Source organism: Synchiropus splendidus, chromosome 12, assembly GCF_027744825.2.
Source record: "Synchiropus splendidus isolate RoL2022-P1 chromosome 12, RoL_Sspl_1.0, whole genome shotgun sequence".
In the NCBI taxonomy this organism is placed as follows: domain Eukaryota; kingdom Metazoa; phylum Chordata; class Actinopteri; order Syngnathiformes; family Callionymidae; genus Synchiropus; species Synchiropus splendidus.
This window is the reverse complement of record NC_071345.1, coordinates 14,831,031-14,850,145: the sequence shown is the minus strand read 5'-3', so window position 1 is coordinate 14,850,145 and position 19,115 is coordinate 14,831,031. Positions and strand designations below refer to the sequence as shown.

The 19,115-nt window shown below is 42.2% G+C and overlaps 2 protein-coding genes across 2 annotated transcripts; both read left to right on the top strand.

Annotated features, from left to right (window-relative positions):
* Positions 1-575: 575 nt before the first annotated feature.
* Positions 576-14,018, top strand: LOC128768834 (zinc fingers and homeoboxes protein 1-like). Its single transcript, XM_053882039.1, has 8 exons — positions 576-1,117; positions 4,585-4,818; positions 4,894-5,354; positions 6,120-6,329; positions 6,406-6,621; positions 7,679-7,843; positions 8,108-9,289; positions 9,375-14,018. The coding sequence occupies exons 2-8, from the start codon at positions 4,620-4,622 to the stop codon at positions 9,642-9,644; spliced, it is 2,703 nt and encodes a 900-aa protein (XP_053738014.1). The 5' UTR covers positions 576-1,117; positions 4,585-4,619; the 3' UTR covers positions 9,645-14,018.
* A 666-nt stretch (positions 14,019-14,684) lies between these two features.
* Positions 14,685-18,581, top strand: zgc:101716 (uncharacterized protein LOC492784 homolog). The gene is made up of 8 exons (XM_053881221.1): positions 14,685-14,871; positions 15,022-15,123; positions 15,267-15,410; positions 15,672-15,722; positions 15,830-15,974; positions 16,233-16,350; positions 17,739-17,871; positions 17,935-18,581. Exons 1-8 carry the CDS (start codon positions 14,764-14,766, stop codon positions 18,112-18,114), a joined length of 981 nt encoding a protein of 326 aa, XP_053737196.1. The 5' UTR covers positions 14,685-14,763; the 3' UTR covers positions 18,115-18,581.
* Positions 18,582-19,115: the final 534 nt, after the last annotated feature.

Genomic DNA, 19,115 nt, shown 5'->3' with positions numbered 1-19,115 from the left:
ATGATATTGCAATTTCATATCAAAAGTGTTTTCACCAGCCAACGATTTTGGCTCTTGAATAACGGAATGATAAGCTTAGAATGACAAGTCGTTTCTGTGAATTGGGGTCTTACATGTGACGGAAAGTAAAATGGACATTACTCTGGCTAAGTTCGAGCTTACTGAAAATAATAATAATAATAATAAAATAATTCAAGGGCGATTACTTCTAGAGAATCAGTGTTGGTTCTTGATCGCTATTACAATCCATTGCAGTATATTTATTATCAATGTTTGCCAAAGCAAATGCGCTTTGTTCACATATTTCAGTACGATAGTTCACTAAATCCAGCTGTTTGTGGTTATATAACAATATTCCTGCATCCTGACGTGAAGGCTAAACTAGCATTAAATCATGTTCGCAGCTGCTCAACCCTCAAACCGAGCGATAATGTGGCCTCAAATAAAAACCTCGTTAGCCACTACGAGAAGGTGGAGAACTCGAAAAGCAGCTCGCAGCTTCTGGCAGCGCTGGGTGTTTGCCGTGTCAGGTTTAGGTTAGTGCTGGAGGAGCTGCTGGGTCATGTAAGGACACGGGCTGCCCGGGAAGTTTATAGCCTCCCAAACACGCTCGTAGACTCAACGGTTTTTGGCGCACTGTGTTTTAAATACAAACGCGGAGGCCAGCTACGCTTCAACTCTCCATATTCGCTCGTTTTTTGTGCTGTTTTAGGTGTTTAGTTAGCCGCCAGAGTCGCCGCGGAATGACGTCAGGACGTATCACAGAATGAGGACGCTGTTTGATCATTATAAAAAAAATCAGCCATAAAAAAAAAATCTGAATTAGGTCAGGGAAGTGATACAATGGCCGTAACTGGGGTTCTTGTAGTAGCGCCACTGTGAGACGCGCAGGCCGGGGCGTGGAGCAACCTGTCAGGGAGAGGAGCGAGCGTGTGTCCCGGTGATTGTAGCATCTACAGACCGAGCTGCAGCCCTCAAACCGGTTCGCTGGGAGCCACAAGAAGCGCCGGGGCTTCATGCTCAGCCGCCGCTCGGACACCACCGCAGCCGGGAGCCGGGATATTCCAGCCTCACCAGATTTGGGAGCAGCAGCAGCGCGTTCATGAGTGCAGTTCCAGTAAGTTGAGCAGCAGACATGATCAATAATGTCCGGCTCGGCTAACACTAGCAGCACACTCATGCTACATGCCTCATTAACATGCCATTGTGTGTGTGTGTGTGTGTGTGTTCATTTTGAACGTGCGATTCATGCCTCGCCATTCCACCGTCTTATCACTTCACAGCCCAGTGTTGTGATTCAGCATTTAGAACCTGAGCCACGCTAGAGCTCGTGCTTGTTATTGTTGTTTGGGACTGTAGTCCTTACACTGCTGTTATTGTTGCACATTATATAATATAGAACAGTGACTGCGTGCTGTCTTGTTAATCGTTGCTTGTTATATAAACACACAGCAGGGGCTTTGTCAACCATCTGTCAATCACTTCTGACCCCTTTTTTCCATGGCAACATTACCTGGAGAACTATGTGTAGTATTCCCAGTTATCAGAGTGATATCGACCTGAACTGAATCATGAACTGTTGGTCATAACAAGATAAAGTACTGTGTACTAGCCAGCTGGTTGGCACCACCCAACTAGTTCAAATCGGAGTCAAGGTATTCAAGGGAGACTCAGAGTAGAGCCTCTGTTCGCCGGGGATGGATGTGACAATGAATACAGTGGCAGCGACGAGAACAGAAAATGTAATAATACAAACGGTAAAACCATATATGCTACAGGGGAAATTATTCCGAGCGCAGCCGGAAAGGTTGTTCATTCATATATAAGATGGAGATGTCAAGAACCCAGTTTGAGTCTTTGCTCACCTTAGCTGACCCTGAAAACAAGATGGCCGTCAGCCACGGTACCTTTTATTTAAAACACAGGTGGGATTTTGTGTGGCTCATAGTCATTATTGTTAGGTCTTTAGGGTGCTTCAACAGCTCGCTGTTTTCCTTATCATGCCAGCGTGGACATCATATTTCTGTCAAGTTTACTGTGCTAATGTGTCTGGTTAACTGTCACATTTTTTTTTAAATAGATGCTTAAATTTGACAATCAATTTAATTTTTTTGCTCGGAAAAATAGGTAGGATAATGTGTAGATTGACCTGCATTTCACCTCATATATTAAAAATAATTCTGGCTGGACCACGGCTGTTTTAGGGTGAATTTTAAGTGTACACCGATGGGTGCATATGATTCGAGTATTGGTATCTTTGGATGAGTCCACTATGTTGCTCACTTCTATCAACACTCTTCCTATAAGTATGTCAACACCAATGAAATTGCCAGTAAAATTGCAACACTGGCCACAACATCCCTCCATTACTAGTACAGAATGTAGCGCTGGGATGAAGTCATCATTGTGTCGGTCTGTTTTTCATCACAAGGATTGTGATCAAACTCCCATGTTCTTTTTCTTTTTTGGGTGCATGAAATATTGAACCTTAAAAACAATTTTGGAAGAAACAAAAGAGGAAGATCTGAAAAGAAAACCAAGTGAATTCATCAGTTTGCATCACTAATTGACTACAAAAATAATTGGGGGTTTATTCTCTCACTCTTATAAACAATTCCACATTTCCCCCCATCACATGGCTGAGATGTCGTGTTGGTGTTAGTGGGATTGTTAACACAACCATTTCTTGTTTCTTGAGCCGTTAACCGCGAAGCCGAGCATGTGGTATTTTTCATTAGATTTGCCTGCCCGGTTTTCTTGGAAAAAAAAAACATTTGAAAGTGTGAAATTTATGTTGCAGGGAGACTGGGCTTCAGTGAGGACACATTTGCCTTCCTAAACACACAGTTGACGCCATCTTCATGTAAAATGGCCGATAACTGACTGACTGAAATGCAGTGGCTTTTTTGTAGTTTTGGTTTCATTTCTGATCTAACATCTAGTTCAGAGGTAAAACTGAAGTGCCCTCGCCACATTTCTCTTCTTTCGTCAGCACATTGTGCCTGAGGGACTTATCTTTTTTCTAGATCCAAACAAACAGATATAAAATCTTTGTGGCTGGATTCCATTTTTTTCCCTTTCGTATACAAATATTTTTAAGCTCGCAACTGATTGTAATTCCCTGGTGTTCCTGTGGGCTTGTTTTGTGTCATCTACATCTGAGAATCTCTTTCTTCTATTTTTGTAAGCTGTGATTATTGTTTTTATTCTGTTTGGGGTTTCTCATTCTTTACTAAACCAATGGCTTCATTAAATAAAGCCACTGTCATTGTCATTTTGGATTCATTTTGGCTTCCTACAGCCTGAACAGTGGCCATCATGGGGAACCAGTGGCACGACATAAAAGACTTTTTTTGTTTGTCTCTCATTAAACTACATGTATCTTTCCCAGTTTAACTGTTGTTGTGTCTTTGGTTAGTTGTCTGTGACTCTGTGTATAGATGCTAGTTTATGGATGTTTTTACTGTTCGACTGTTACACTCTGAAACAGGCTTTGTGCTTCTGCCCACATCTAGTTTAATTTAATATTTAAACCCAAAGAACACAACAATTCATTCATTCATTGCTGTTATGCCTTCTATTGATACTTGTGCTGTTTTCTCAACCACAAGTAGTATTATACTATAATAATACTGATGACTGATACTGTTGGGATAAGTAGGACAGGAAATGCAGGCTTCTTTTGGAAAGGAGGTGTGTAGTGGTAACATTATTTCAAGAACTTTATTTCACTTTTGTATGCTTTTAAACTACGGGCTACAGCTTTTGTTCGGGGTATGTATTTACTTTGTCTTTGTGAAGTGTTTATTGTGGGAAAATGTATTATTTGTCTGTATTATTTTTATTATTACATTATTTATATAGCTCCATTACTGTGTGAAGGCTGTCCACAAAGTGCTTCGCAGACCAAACAGAACATGAACAATAACGTGTAATTAAGTGTCTACGTGTGCTTATGTATGTAGCACTGTTTGTGTACAGAGACATGAATGTGGTTGACAAACATGAAAGCAGAAGTAAGTAGGAAAATAGGAGAGTATTATGTAAAGCATATGCTTTTAGTTGTATTATAAAGGTGGAGGTACATGCTGTGTTTCGGATCTTCTCAGGCAGCCTGTACCTGATGGAGAAGGAGACTTTCACTCTTAAAGTCTGGACTTTGGGGCAACCAGCAAGGAACCTCCTGGAGAGCTGGCTCATTAGGCCGACCCAATTAAAAAAAAAAGAAAAACATTTCAAGTTGTGGACAGGGAGCCAGCGTGAAGACATTTTTTTGTTTTGTTATTAAGTCAGCATGTGACAGGATGGGTTTGATTTTGGATACAATTTTAAACTGGGCTGTTTTAATGTGAGAATCAAATGAAAGTGAAGAGAGAGTTGTGTTTCTGGACAAGGCAGGCTTGGAGAGATTGGTGAAGGGAAGACTAATATCTCTGTTTCTGACTTGTTCAACTGAAGGAAATGTTGTGCCATCTTCTGTGGAACCATGAAATGAGTAGAAAGGCTAAAATGTAGTGCAGGTTAAGGCAACAAAACAATGTTCAGCATATGTAAATGCATAATATTTTCTGCCTTCTTTCTCAGGTCGTCTGGTCTTGAGTCTTGATCAGAGTCTGACAATGTCAAGTCGCAGAAAATCCACAGTCCCTTGTATGGTTCTGCCCTCTGATGTCGTGGGGCAGGTGGAGGAGAAAAGAGAGGGTCAAAAGGAGGAAGAAGGAAAGGGCGATGTGGATGCAATTAAGGAGTCAGTGGAGGAGACACGGATTTCTGAGGAGCCGCTTCCACCGGTGGTGGCTCCTGCTCCCTGTGACCAAGGTGCGATTTCAGTCAAAACCAAATGGTTTTGTTGCATATAATCATGCTGATCTGGAGATGTCCTTCTCTCCACAGAAGAGCCTTCAGCTCAGACTGCAGCCGACCCCATGGTCGTCAACCCCTCACTGAAGTCGAGCACAGCAAACCCTCCCGATCGACCCAGCGGTGACGAGTCAAACCAAGAACCAACAAGTGTCAAGGCGGAGGTCGGCACGGATCCTGCGACCGTGTCCGCCATCTCACTCAGCAAGACCCCCATTATGAGGTTGAAAGGCAAGTCTGAACCAAAGAGGATAGCCGTGTCCTTGAAATCGGCAGAAGAAGCAGCTGAAGGTTTCGGGGGAGCCAATGAGGGCGACGTAGGAGGAGACCAGGAGCCCATCGAGGCTCCGCTTGGGCAAATGACCCCAATGGAGATGCTGCTGCACGACTCCATGAAGCTCGGAGGAGGAGGCCTGCTGGTCAGTCAGCCTTCAGAACCGCAGAGGAAGACGCCCATTCTGAACCCCACGGTTCTCCCTGCTGGCCTGGCACAAGTACGGACGGCTTATTTTTTGGAAAATTATTTGCTTGAAATAGGGGCTAATTTATCATAATTCATTAATTACATAAGATTTGATCGTAGAATTATCCGATTTAAGTTGAATATGTACACATCATTTTTACATCCGTCAGTCTCATTTAGTCTCCTGTGTCATGGATGTTTCGGTTATGACATCACATTGTATCATGTGGTGCACCTGGAACTAGTGCACTGAAAGTGTTCCCCGTGAAACGCGATTAATACACATTATTTCAGCGATAAAGCTTATTTTTATGCAATGAGATAATCACAATGAAGGTGTTGTAACCCCTGCCCTAGTTCAAATATGTGTTGAGTGGTACTTTCTCATCAGCGGTTAACTGGAAGCAAAGCTCTTATCTGACTGGTACTACACCTCTTTGACTAGCTCTGCTAGTGAGTTTCTGTGCTGCCACACATTCATCTGGGGAGGGAGGACTATAAAACCAGAGAGGATCGAGATTGATGACACTGGTCTCCAGGCAAAAATGTGTTTCATTATTCTGCAGTAGTGTTGACAAGGCAGCCATTATCTGAAGGCAGGAACCATTTTTTTTTGCTCAGCGACTGATGAGTTTTGTGCCTCTCCATCCTTGTGATGCCCAGTTAATCGTATTTCTCAGTTTAAATGAAGTTTCTTTTTATAATTATGAGCCTTATAATGTATTCAGGTGTTTACACTATGTACTTGAATTTAAGGTGGACCCCCGTAAACAGTGCACCTCTTTTTCTGCCGCAGGTTCTCTCGGCATTTCAAGCCCAGCAGACCGCTGCAGCAGCTGCAGCTCAGCATCAGCTTCTGATCCCCCTCAGCAGCATCCCGTCGTACAGCGCAGCGATGGACACCAACCCTCTGCTGGGCAGCACCTATAAGAGGTTTCCGTACCCCTCGTTGGCTGAGATCAGTAGTCTGGCCGCTCAGACGCAATTCACCGAGGAGCAGATTAAGGTGAGTGAAGCCCCGGGGGAGCGCCACAAAAATCCGATTAAAAGAGTTTAATGCAAATTTGATATCTGTGCCGCAGGTTTGGTTCTCAGCCCAGCGGCTGAAGCACGGCGTGAGTTGGACCCCGGAGGAAGTGGAGGAGGCCAGGAGGAAGCAGTTCAATGGTACCGTGCACACAGTGCCTCAAACCATCACTGTTATACCAGCCCACCAACTGTCAGCGGCCGCCAACGGGCTGCACTCCATCCTGCAGACATGCCAGTTGGTGGGCCAGCCGGGCCTGGTGTTCACTCAGGTAGGTAAGGAAGAGCATGGTTGCATTTTCATGTTAATGGGAGACTATGGTCTGGTATGTCTGATTGAAGTATCTCAGATTAAAGATACAAACAAACAAGTAATTAGAGGTCATATAGTTAATGATTTGTGTTCCAATATTTGACAGTAGAATGATCAAACTTAAGTAAAATCTATACGGCTTCAACATCAGGGAGTGAACGAACGCATGTGACCTTGGAGCATACTTATTTGTCATACAAGAATAAAGTGTAATAGGACATCATTTAATTTTAGGCAAATTGATGCACTTTAAGTTACAGACAAAATATTGTTGATAAAGTTATTCTTCATTCTAAGTTGATCTATATTACTTGCTTTTTTCTTTTCTTTAGAGTTAACAAGGATACAATGTTGTGTAGTGCTGGACAAATTATACTATTTACAGCGGCAATAGAAAATAATTGAGAAGCACTGGGTTATGACGTCACATTGCATCAGTTGGTGCTCTGAAAAATGTTGCTCGTGAAAGGAACTTAATACATGATAAATCTGATTTGCAAAAATCAATTTCTTTTTCAGAGAGATTTGCAACTTAAATTCTGGTTTGGGATGTATTGCTGATAGGGGAATACATATAAACAGACGACTTGCTTATTTACTGTTAATAATTCTGCTGTTGTTAAGAGTAAATATTTGGTGACCATTCTTGTGTAAATGTCGACACACTAATGATAATCAATATTTATAATGTACTATACTCGTACTATAACTTGTAATGTATAATAATTGGCTGCTAATACATTTATAAATAATAAGTAGTTAATTCATGGTATTTATGTTTCCTAATCCGACGTGTAACCTTGAGTTGTATTTGAAAACCAATTTAAAATGCTGCCGTATTGGTGACAGAAGCTATGGGTCTTCAATATTCTTTATGACAAGTTTAACCTGCTAAAAGAAATAAATTCCCTCGGTGCCGTCACCATCACTGTTAATTTTCGAGAAAGCGAACAGAAATACTGCTGATGTCCAGTTGTCTGTGTGTGTGTGATTCTAAATCTGTGTGTGTGTCTCAGGTGGGCCCAAGTGGAAACCTTCCAGTGAACAACCCCATCACTCTGACAGTAGCCGGGCTGTCTGGTCAGTCTCAGACCCCCAGCCGAGTCCCCTGCCCACCCACCCCGACAAATAGTGATCTCAAGCGGGCCACGACTGTCCAGCCTCCCTCTCTTTCCCCACAGGTAAGAAAAAGTGTTGTGTCACATGGAGTGAAATTGCGATAAAATTGTAAGACTGTGAAGCTTGTTTTAGTGTTTTGATCTCGATATCAGCAATTTAGAAACAAGTTGCTCTGTCCTTTGAGGGATTATTTTTGGATTTACTTTTCAAATTTGCCAATAAATCAGACAACTCTGACAGAAAGTAAAATATCTCAGAAAATATTCTGAGACATTGACAATGGAAATGTTCATCTGCTGTGACTAATGGCCATTTGTTTTCCTCAGGAAAACTCTGCCCTGAGCATTGATACTTTTGGTTTGAGGCCTAAGAAGTCCAAAGAGCAGCTTGCAGAGCTGAAAGCCAGCTACCTTAAAAACCACTTTGTCAGTGACGCCGAAATTGCCCGCTTGATGAAGATCACCAACCTGACGAAAGGAGAAATCAAAAAATGGTTCAGTGACACGAGATACAATCAACGCAACTCCAAGAATAGCCATGTCATTGTGTTCCACGACGGAGGAGGCAGAGGAGTCGGTAGCAGCTCTGCTTCTACGCCCATCATCATCGACTCCAGCGATGAGACCCCCACATCTCCTCATCCTCCACACGCGCCCTTGGTCAAGGAGACAAGGTCAAAGTCCTGGAATCCATTCCCAGACTTCACTCTGCAGAAGTTTAAGGAGAAGACGCCGGAGCAGCTGGTGGTGCTGGAGGAGAGTTTCGAGAAGAACGTCACACCGTCGGACGAAGAGCTGACCCGCCTCAGAACAGAGACCAAACTCACACGGAGAGAGATCGACGCCTGGTTCACTGAGAGGCGGAAAATGCCCTCAATCATTGCTACTTCTCCAGTCTCACCAGATACAGGAAATGCTGAGACTGAAGGAGATCCTGCTGCAGAAGGTGAAGGGACCTCCTCCGGGAGAGGGAGTCAGACTCCCCCTGGTGGCCGCAGTAAGCATATGCCCACAACTAGTTGTACCAGTAAAGACTTCAAGGATAAGTGTAAAAAGACACCAGAGCAGCTTCATATTCTAAAAAGTGCCTTTGTTAGGACCCAGTGGCCCACGCCAGAGGAGTACGACCAGCTGTCCAAGGAGAGCGACCTTCCACGCTCCTACATTGTCAGCTGGTTTGGGGATTCTCGATATTCATGGAAGAACGGAAACTTGAAGTGGTTCTTCCAGTACCAAAGTGGCAACGTGGAGGGGCCCAACGGATCGGGGGGTGGCAGGATGGGCAGCGGCCGTAAAAGAAGGGGCAGGAATCGGGGTTGGGGCCGTTCCCGAACACGGAAGCAGCCGCGGAGGTCTGCCTCCTCCAGCGCCGACGTTGACAGAGCTCCCCCCATGAAGAAGTACAAGACTGGAAGGGATATTCTGAAGGAGTACTACCTGAAGCATGGCTTCCTCAATGAGCAAGACCTGGACGAGCTTGTCACTAAGACCAACATGAGCTACGAAAGGGTAAGGAACGACCAAAACGCTGGGAGCTCTGTGGTCATCATAACACAAAACACTGATTCTGCGCTTTGTGCGCTTCTCTTTCCAGGTAAGGGAGTGGTTCGCTGAAGTCCAGCGGCGCCTGGACCTGGGTCTGGATCCGTTCCAGGTGCAGGCCGATCAGAAGGACAGAGATTTTGGGGGCAGTCAGTCAAAGGGGGAGTCGTCTACTGCCTCAGGGGATCTCAGCACCGCTTTGGGAGACGAGGACGATGAAGATGACGAAGACGAAGACAATGATGGCGACGACACGGACGACAGTGAGGTTTGGGAGCCATCGCGTAGCGTCAGGAAGTCGCTGTCAGTCTCTGAAGACTAGTGATTGTTGGTGCCCAGGTGTGGAATGTTACATGACTTATACTGTTCTAATTACTGCTGGAAGTACGACAACAGTTTGTTCATTTGATTTGATTTTTTTTTTTTTTTTTTTTTTTCACGTGCGGTTTGTTCCTTACGAATATATACCAGGTGTGGAAGGGATGACAGTTTTACACACCCGGCTATAACTAATTGGCATCCCAAAATATTACAGGTTACCTGTAATTTCAAATTATTAATGGCAATATAATAACTGAAGATGCCTATGAAACATTGTTACCGTTGAGGGTTAGCATCTAGACGCACACTCTTTCGCTAATGTACGGTGTTTATTTCACCGAAATCGATTTGCACTTGTTGTGATGCTGCATTTCCTTGAAAAGGAGTGTTTGTTACATGTTTACAATTGAGAGGTAATGTACCCCCCTCCCAAACCTGACACTGCTGTGTTAACGTGGCACTGCCAAGTCCTAAATTTCACTCGCCCGAGCGTTTTTTTTAAACAGAGAGAGGGAGAGGTCTTTCGTGACACTAAAACAGTTTTGATCTCTGTGGTCAGCTTAAGGCTACGTTCACGTTTCCATCAGTAATTCTGAGTGTCGTATTTAACACTGGCCAGCAGGGGGCCACATATTCAAGAGAAAACATGCACTGTCCTCCCGTTAACGATCTTTTTTTTTTGGATCTTTCTCGTGAGAAGATGATGAAGGTGCCATGTCGTAAGAATTATACCTACACCGTAAGTTAGTTTCCCCGAGTTTGCGAATGTGAACGTAGCCTGTGATCCAATATTCACAGTTTTCTACTCGTATAAATGCTGTAACTTATGCTGTTTTTTCAAGTCTTCCCTCTTGAAGTGAATAATCAGCGTGCTGATGTACAAATGCCACAATATGTTGATATGCACTGGGACGTAGTTTCTTTTTTGTTAATGGATTTGCACCTTAGATAGAACACGCTCTATCACTAGTCGAACTCCCTTTGAAAGGAGATCACTGGGGTCTCAGTTTGGTTTGACTGATCTCGGGGGGGGTTTCCTCTAAATTTATTAAGATGCGTAAGCACCAGCTTCATCTCTGCTTTCGATTTTCAATCAACATGATGTCAACCAAATCACCAACACTTTGCCTTCAAGAATCCAAATCTCCATGACAACCACGAGGCCTAGTATTCATGAGAATTTGCCAAACTAAATTTCATAATCACCGTATGTCGACCAGATCAACCATCAAGCACCAAACGGAAGTAAAAATGCACTTTTTGCCACACGGTGGCGTGATCCCCGATTAGGCACCTTAACGCTAATATTTGTGTGGTGACATGGCTCTGAGAGACCAAAAGTGTTTTGTACGACTACAATCGAAACCAGTATTTTGCCTTTATACCCCTGATGTGTTTTCATGGAACATGAAACCACCTTTTTTTGAGTCTTGTGTTCAGAGTTGGATGTTTGAAAAAGGTAGGAGAGCAATCGTGTGCCGCTTTATTTTGCAAAAATTGCACAATTTGAGCCACATTTGTTGTTTTTTTTTTTTTATTGTGCTGTGCGTTAATTGTGTGTCTCTTCACCTGGACGGTTGCCCACCTACTGGCCCGGTTTGAAATAATGAATGCCTACAAGACTCTATGACGTGCCCGATTCTGATGATGTCATCAGCAGGTTCTCTGTCATAATGATGGACTCAAAAGACTGAAAAGTGTTTTTCTGCGGGATGTTGGCGGACGGCTTTTGTCGTGGAAGAGTGCGTTGTGCCCTCAACCAAATTTCTCAACCAATGACGATGAGAACTCACGGAACGGGCTCTCACTTGCACTTCCTCTGGAGTGTGGAAGGGATTTGATAAAGCCTTTTTTTCGTAAACCCTTGTGCCTGCACGGCCTGTGGACGTTTGTCTCATTCCTGGGGTCACAGGAATTGTCTTTGACAACCATTTTCTGTCACCTGTCAACAGTACCTACGAGCACCTTCCAACACGCCTGGAGCATTTTCATCCTACCAGCTGTATGATCAGTAAATAGGTTAATAATGGTCAGAACCTGTGCTGTGACGAGTGCCTGGATGCTAGCATCCTCAAATAAGGTACCCTTCAAGATCCACACTAAACTGCATGCAATAACAGAGTGAAACAACTACTCTTTTCCTGTATATACAAGTTTGGGTTTGTAGTGTCCAAACCATGAAGAAACAAGTGTTTTTGGTGTAACGCTCGAAGCTAGTTTTAGTACCACAGTGACTGCGGTCATGGACCTTATTGTTTTCTTCACAACCTTTCCAAACCAAGTGTCATTTCACCTTCTATTCATTCTGGTGGAGTACTGCTTTGAATTTGGGTTACATGTTTCATTTATTAATTTTGAGTTTAAAATGCTGCACCTTTTTTTTTTTTTACCGTTTTGATGGAATACATGAGGTACTCACGGTTTTTCTATCACCAGCCTGTTTTTAAGGGTTTTAAAGACGGTTCATAGAGAAGAAAACTGTCATGACATTGTTGTCCAACAGCTTGTTATGACTGACTCATATGATGTAAGATAGACCAGTGTTTGGAAATAGCTTTAGAGTTTAGACGGTGCTGCCTGGTCAGATTGTTGCTACTTTGCAAGCACGTAGAATCACAACTCAATATCTGAAGCTCTTCCTCTTATCTGCGTTCATAATCACAACGCAACAAATTCCCATTTTTGCTTTGTTCAGAACACATCTCATTTTATAAAACTGTACCTTATTGTTATAACATCTCGTGTTCAATTCCTGGCTTCTCACACTTGCATTTCCTTAGTACTGCCAGCTTTAACTGAAGGATACGTTCAAGTCTGAGGCTTTAGAAGATACAAGCACCTTCACTGGCTTAGATGAAGGGCCAACATGTTTTTGTTTGGCAGTTTTATGAACTCTGACTCCATCTTGCTCGAACAAACTGCAGCTGCTGGCAATTGTTCTCATCCCATATTCCCCTCACTGTAAAACAATGGGACCCAACTTGCCTTTAGAAAAGTACTGAATCGACTGTTAGCGTCGATACTTTTGTGACAAAATGACACTTTTGTCTGCAGAAAAGTCACACCTTTTTTAAGCACAATGTGTGCTATTTTGTTTCGACCGCAAATGATTCCATATTCTTCTCCGTCTTCTGTTGGTGAAGAAACCTAGCTGACACAGACCTTTATTTCAATTTTTTTGACTCTTCACTCTTGAGTTGTGATTTTATCGACACAGAATCATCATGTATCATATTTATCCCGGTTGTGCTGTAGCGCTAATGTTGTGGTCCAAGTAGTTCTCTTGCTGTCCCAATGTGTTTGTGCAATCTGCCATGTATGTATCCTCCACTATGCTTAGTCTTGCTCGATCTCTGTATTTGAACAGGTTGTTTGATGAATGTGTCTGAAATGATTTTACATTTTACAGCTTGCCCAGATGTTTTTTAGCGTGTTTCACAGAAGAAAACATTTGACCTGTAATTTCACTTCAAATATTTAAAGCTTTAACTTTATACAGTAAAACCTGAGCTTCGGTTTTAGAGACTCATTTTTTTTATTTTTTTAGTTTACTTAAAAATAACTCAAACATGTATGTTGTTTTGAGTGTCCTTGTGAAATCTACTGAACTCATTTTTGTCCCCTTCTGCTTTCAGCCGGCCAGAAATGAATTCTGAAACAGTTCTGTTGTCTTCAAAATGTTTTCATGTGAAGCAAAGTCATCAAAAATGATTAGCCCACCAGTAAAATACTCGTACTACATGCAGCTATGAGGTTTTAACAGCCATTTCTAGCAATGTGCCTTTGATAACCTGCACCCGGAAAATCTTTTTTCTGTCTCTTGTAATGTCTGCACTGGACATTAGCCAGTATTCCTGCGTGTCAAATCCTGGAAACAAAGAAGGGCATGTCCACGTTAAGCCTTCTGTATTTATGGAGTGAGACTAAACTATTAAAACATTTCTAGTGAAAATAGAATGACCATTTTGTTTGGATCAGTATATTTGCTGTCTGACACATTGAGCAGCCATATTGGAACGTCATCCCTCAAACATTGTTACATTCTATACACAGAAATTCTGGACCAAATATGAACTCTCCCTTTAAATAATACACATCTCATGATAATTCTGGCTGGCTGGAAGCAACAGGGGGCGCTATGAGTCATCCATACAAGCAAAAAAACAAAACGAACCCCAACACACATTAAACTGTCTGTGAAGTTTTATGAATTACAGGAACTATATTTGCAAACAAAAATCTCTTGTGCCAGCCTGTCGCTGTTAAAACAAAACAAAAAAAATATGTGTGCAGTCATCATCTAAATCTCAACTGTTTGATGATCTGGCTTCATTTTTAGCTTGATGTAGGAAAGATTTATATTTTATACTTGTTTGAGGACAAAACCCAATAAAATTTTGATGAAAAGATCAAATCTTGTGCTGTATTTTGACTGATAAATGTGTGCGTTGTAAATGAGTGAATGCGTTTTCCTCAAAAACTAATAAGGAAGGCAACCCTTGATCAAAGTCTCAATGTGTCTGTTTCAAAGCATTTTTGGATTTCTTGATTCATTCTGAGTGGTGTGAACCTTGGATACCACAAAATATGACCAAGTCAGAGAGCAACAGATGAAACGCCTGACCTGAACTGAGCTGCCCTCAAACCCCAGTCTTCTTAGGGAGGAACTCAGAACTTGACTCCGTCCACGCCCTTCTGGAGGTGATCCTTACCCTTGTGCCTGCTTTATGCAACACCATTCATATTTCACCTGCTGTTCATATAGGCCTTCATTCATTATTCTTTTTTTTTTTAATACGTCACAGGGGTCTTAGACACAGTAGTTGTCATGATCTGGCGTTGTGCTTTGACTACCATTGGTTCATACATTATTTTAGCGTTTAAGATATACTATTTGTGATAACCGATGTATACATGTAGATTCATAATAAATGCGGCGTATTTCATCGTTAAATCCTGCTTTTTTTTAAACAGGAAGCGGACTATTTTGGCCGGAACCTTCGTCTTTCCGGAACCAATGTCGGCCTTCCTTGTGTTAGTCGAGCACTAAAGACCGATCCCATGCGGGGTGTAAACAAACTGCAGACACTGGCAGACATGTGTTTCTGATCCACTGGCCCATGATGGATGTTTTAGGGAGCACATTTGACGATACTCTGTTTTCAGAAACGAAAGACCGGGTCGGTTCGTCCCTGTCTTCTTATGAAGCTAAACTTTGTGAGCCTGAGGTGAGTGCCGCACATAAAACACGCCTGACTCCTAACATGCACACTCGCAAATGTATATATTTTCACGATCAAATATGAAAATACGTTAAACACTTACCATAACACATACCATACTTTCTTTAATAATGACGTTATTGTATGTACTGCCAGTGGTTTTGTCACAGTTCAGCTTTGGAGACAGACGACTCGTTGGAGCAACAGAAAGTCTACAAGTTTCGAGGGGATTTGGCTGCGCGGAGAGCAAAATACCAGGTTGGTGCCGCCTTAACATTGTGAGTCAGAATTGTTATTAGGCACGGCAGCCTAGGCATGACTAACCTTTGTTTCAGCTTGTCGATCAAACGTTTATATTTTATTATTTTGTCCAGTAAACCACCACTGTCTTTGTTCTTCAGCAAGCCCTGCATTCCTACAGCAGCTGCCTGGAGTTGCTTCCTGTGAGCAACCTGACCATCAGGAGAGATGTGCTTGAGGCCATGGCTCGATGCTTTGCCAAACTGGGACGGAAAGAACAGGCACTGGACTGTGTTGACCTGCTGGTAGTTACTCTGATTATTGTTTTGTGTATCACTCTAACTTGTTTTATTAGTTTGGGCCAACCTCACAAAGGCAGTCACCTTATAATAAATAGCTTTTTTGAGTTGTACAGAGGTAGTCGAAATGTTGCGCTCATTGAAAACACAATCGAATTTGCTTGCTTGGAACGGTTAATATTTCTCCATACAATGTTCTTCTCCTCAGTCAATCTTCTTCACACACGGTATGTCACTTGAAGTTTTTCTCTTTGATCTTTCCTTCAGAGCAAAGAAGCCACCAATACGTACCACCTGACCAGCCTTCTGCTGCTTCAGGTAAACATTGTTTTGCTCCTGATGAATGTGGTGGCAACCTCTTTGTCATTTTTTATTTGTCTTTTTCTGAGAACTCAAAAGAAGCTTGTGATCATTTTTGACGTCAGGTTTCTATCAGCCGACATTTTGACAACATTAGGTCCCAGATGTCGTCATTGCAGCAGCTCTGCAGCCTGTTACCCTTCAACCCTTGGCATTGGAACAGTCTCGGCCACTTGTGCCTGCAGCTGCTGGAGAGGGACGACATTTTAGGTCAGGCTTGGTTTCATGCCATGCATTCATTTTGGGTCATTTTTATCTGTACATAATCAATGATAAAAGTGCCATGAATAAATATTCCTCATATTATTCACAGATTAAACTCCACTATTATTTCACAATAATAATTTCAACAAATCTGGTCACTGCAGAAATCACTTGAGCGTTGAATATATTCTCCATGTTTTTGCCTATTTATTCTTTTGTGTGAGGTTATATTTATATGTTTTTTTTTATATTTTTAAACTCAAGGATTAAAGTGTAAATCAGGAGAGACAGAAGTGCAGCAGTGTGAGGAGGAGGAGGAGGAAGCTGATCTGAACAAGGACAGAATCTGGCTGAAGGCTTGCATGTCTTTCATCCGGACCAGGTAAAGGTGTCGCTTGGTTTAAGTAAGTCAATGCAGGCTGACAGTGGTGGACGGAGAACTCATAACAGTCGGAGACCACGACATGCCTCCTTGTACAGGTGCATTTCATAATACTTATGCTACAAACCTCCACAGATAATTCTGTGCCTAGACTGGCTTCACAGTCATAAAAACATAATCTGATTGTTGTTTTGGTAGGTTAATAATATTCTTAATAATGAAAATTATATGAGTGAATTGTCATGGAAAAAGGCAAAAGCAGTAGCGAGAGGTGAAAGGTCAGACTTTGTAGTGATGTCAAAACTCTTAACTTATAACTACTAGACAGTGTGTCAGATTTCCTGCATTGAATGTTGATGTAGAAATGTAAGTCTAGTTTTCTTAATTGATTATTTTTTATTACTTCTGTTCATTTTTGCAGATATAAATCTGCAATTTACCTCTTTATTGTCTGTTGTCTTTATCGTCTTGGTGATTCAACCAAAAATATGTTTGGTTCTGTGCTGTCAAATGTATCCAGAATCTGGAAATGCTTTTTGTGATGACTGCTTCCTGTCAATAACTTGATCTACATGATCTTTGATTTTCACCTCCTGACCAGCAAAACCATTTTGCAAAACAAAACGCTTCACATCTTTTTATCTGGTTTCAGCCACTAAGGATGAGCCAACCAGCTTTAAACTTCTTAAATTTGAGCTTTAAAATTTTAACTTGCCAACAGGAGTAGTTAAAAAAAAAAGTAAAATAATAAAAATAATGGGGCATTCCCTACATTTTCTCATATAAATTACAATATATCACTTTGTTTAGTTTTTCATTCTTGTTGCTTTTTGTGTGTGGTTTTTGCTCCACTGGGTTAGAGTGTGTCAAAGCAAAACTTTGACTGTACATTCACATAACTGAGATTATGCTAAAAAAAAAGACCCCAAACATGGAAAAACACTCCCAAGAACTCCAACCACAAAATTGTCATAAAAGATATTGTTTAGGCAATGAGAGCTGTAGTCGGCCGCCAAATGTAACTTGTAATCTAACTTAGTTACTTTTAAATTCAAGTAATCAGTAAAGTAAGTAAGTTACTTTTTCAAAGTAACTGTGGCAACTCTGTCCATCGGTATACATACTGTATATGAAGCGGTTGGAGTGTGACGCTATCTCTAACTCGCCACACTTGACTCGTAGCAGGCTGTCACCTAGTGAATCTGCATCTCATGCCTCAAGTGTTTGCTCTCAACACGGAATGAGATATCGCTTGCGTGTAAAGACTCCTGATTCAGATATGCTTTTTTTTTTGTATTAATATTTTGTGGGTCATTGACATTTAACAAATTTTAAAAGACTTAATTCTTGTCTTAAACTTTGTGCTCGTCGTCTTCTTTCATCTGCAGACTGCTGTTGAAGATCCTGCAGCAGCAGCAGTCTTCGTTCGTGCTGCAGCGCAGCCTGCGCGTCCTCCAGACGTCAGGAGAAGCTTTACAGCTGCTCCGACCAGAGGAAGCCACCCTGCAGAGCCTCACTGAGGTGAGAGAAATAAACCACAGGTCTTATGTCCAGCTGGACTCATTCACATTCTCGGCCTCGCAGGTGATGTCTGAAGACCTGATCCTGGAGAAGATGAGGACCGACTTCCAGGATGGAGAGTTGTTGGTCAATATGTGTGTTCAGAACTTCAGGGAGCGCTGGTGGAGTAAGCTCCTCCTGACTGGAATACTAACCAGCGATGGACCTGAATTTAATAAGATGAAGAAAACCTCTGCATCTTGACCTGCGAGAATGAAAAAACCCGAGCTTCTCTCTTCGCCACTGGATCCTTTCCAAACTATTTTCACCCTGCAAAAAGGACAAAATCGCATTGTAGCTGGGTGGTGTAGTGGCCTGTGCTGCCTGGAATTGCTCAGTCTGAAATATCTGATCAGTTCACACACTTCGCACCTCAGTATTAGCACTGGCCATGTATTTCACAACAGTATGTGTTGCGAATCTTAGACAAAAACACTCACTATGTTGACTCGGTTTTACATTTTTTCTCTCTTATTCCTGTGCCAGAGTCTCCACAGTGTCCTGTGTTGATGTACAAAACATTTTTTCTGTGTGCCAGGTGCAGATAAGACCCCCACACACCTATTGCAAGAATGTCGTTTATATAAGAGCTACTGTACCACAGTGGAATAGCTCCTGGTTTTTTTCTGACACGTTGAATTTCACTGGGAAGTAAAGTGCCATAAAGTAAGTGCCTCACTGTGTGGCTTGCTCTTCTACATTGAGAACAACTGAGAACTCCCAAGAAGAAAGCTATCATTTTGCTGTTGTCTTGTTAGTGACATCTGTTTATTCGAAGCAGACACTGCCTCTTCTCTCTGTGAAGGAGCGACAACTTCAACTACTCAAACAAAGAAGATCATTCCCCTCATAAAATGACGACATCAGAGCCATTAAAAGCGGCTTCTTGAAAACAACATCTCCCACGGCACCTGTCGTTATGGCAACTAGGGTTTCCCAGAAGGTCAAACAAAAGGCGCCGTATCAAGCAATTCTTCTGAGAGCACCGCGGTTGCTACAGGTTGATAAGCAGATAGCGAACTGGGCTCACAGGTTCGCTTGTAATGGAACACTTGGGATGATACCTGACGTGAAAACATGCGGCAATTGTCTAGGAAATATGAGCCGTGCTTATTTTCTCTCGCCTTCTCATGCACAGCCATACAATTCTCTATATAGGTTTTATAGTTTTATTCATGTAGTTGTTTCGCTAGTTTTGAATCCAC

Excerpts from the sequence above, each read along its gene's own strand:
- LOC128768834 (XM_053882039.1), top strand. The coding sequence starts at position 4,620 with ATGTCAAGTCGCAGAAAATCCACAGTCCCTTGTATGGTTCTGCCCTCT. Across the intron at positions 4,819-4,893 it reads TCCTGCTCCCTGTGACCAAG|AAGAGCCTTCAGCTCAGACT; the intron begins GTGCGATTTCAG and ends TTCTCTCCACAG. Across the intron at positions 5,355-6,119 it reads TCCCTGCTGGCCTGGCACAA|GTTCTCTCGGCATTTCAAGC; the intron begins GTACGGACGGCT and ends TTTCTGCCGCAG.
- zgc:101716 (XM_053881221.1), top strand. The coding sequence starts at position 14,764 with ATGATGGATGTTTTAGGGAGCACATTTGACGATACTCTGTTTTCAGAA. Across the intron at positions 15,723-15,829 it reads CCAGCCTTCTGCTGCTTCAG|GTTTCTATCAGCCGACATTT; the intron begins GTAAACATTGTT and ends TTTTGACGTCAG. Across the intron at positions 16,351-17,738 it reads ATGTCTTTCATCCGGACCAG|ACTGCTGTTGAAGATCCTGC; the intron begins GTAAAGGTGTCG and ends TTTCATCTGCAG.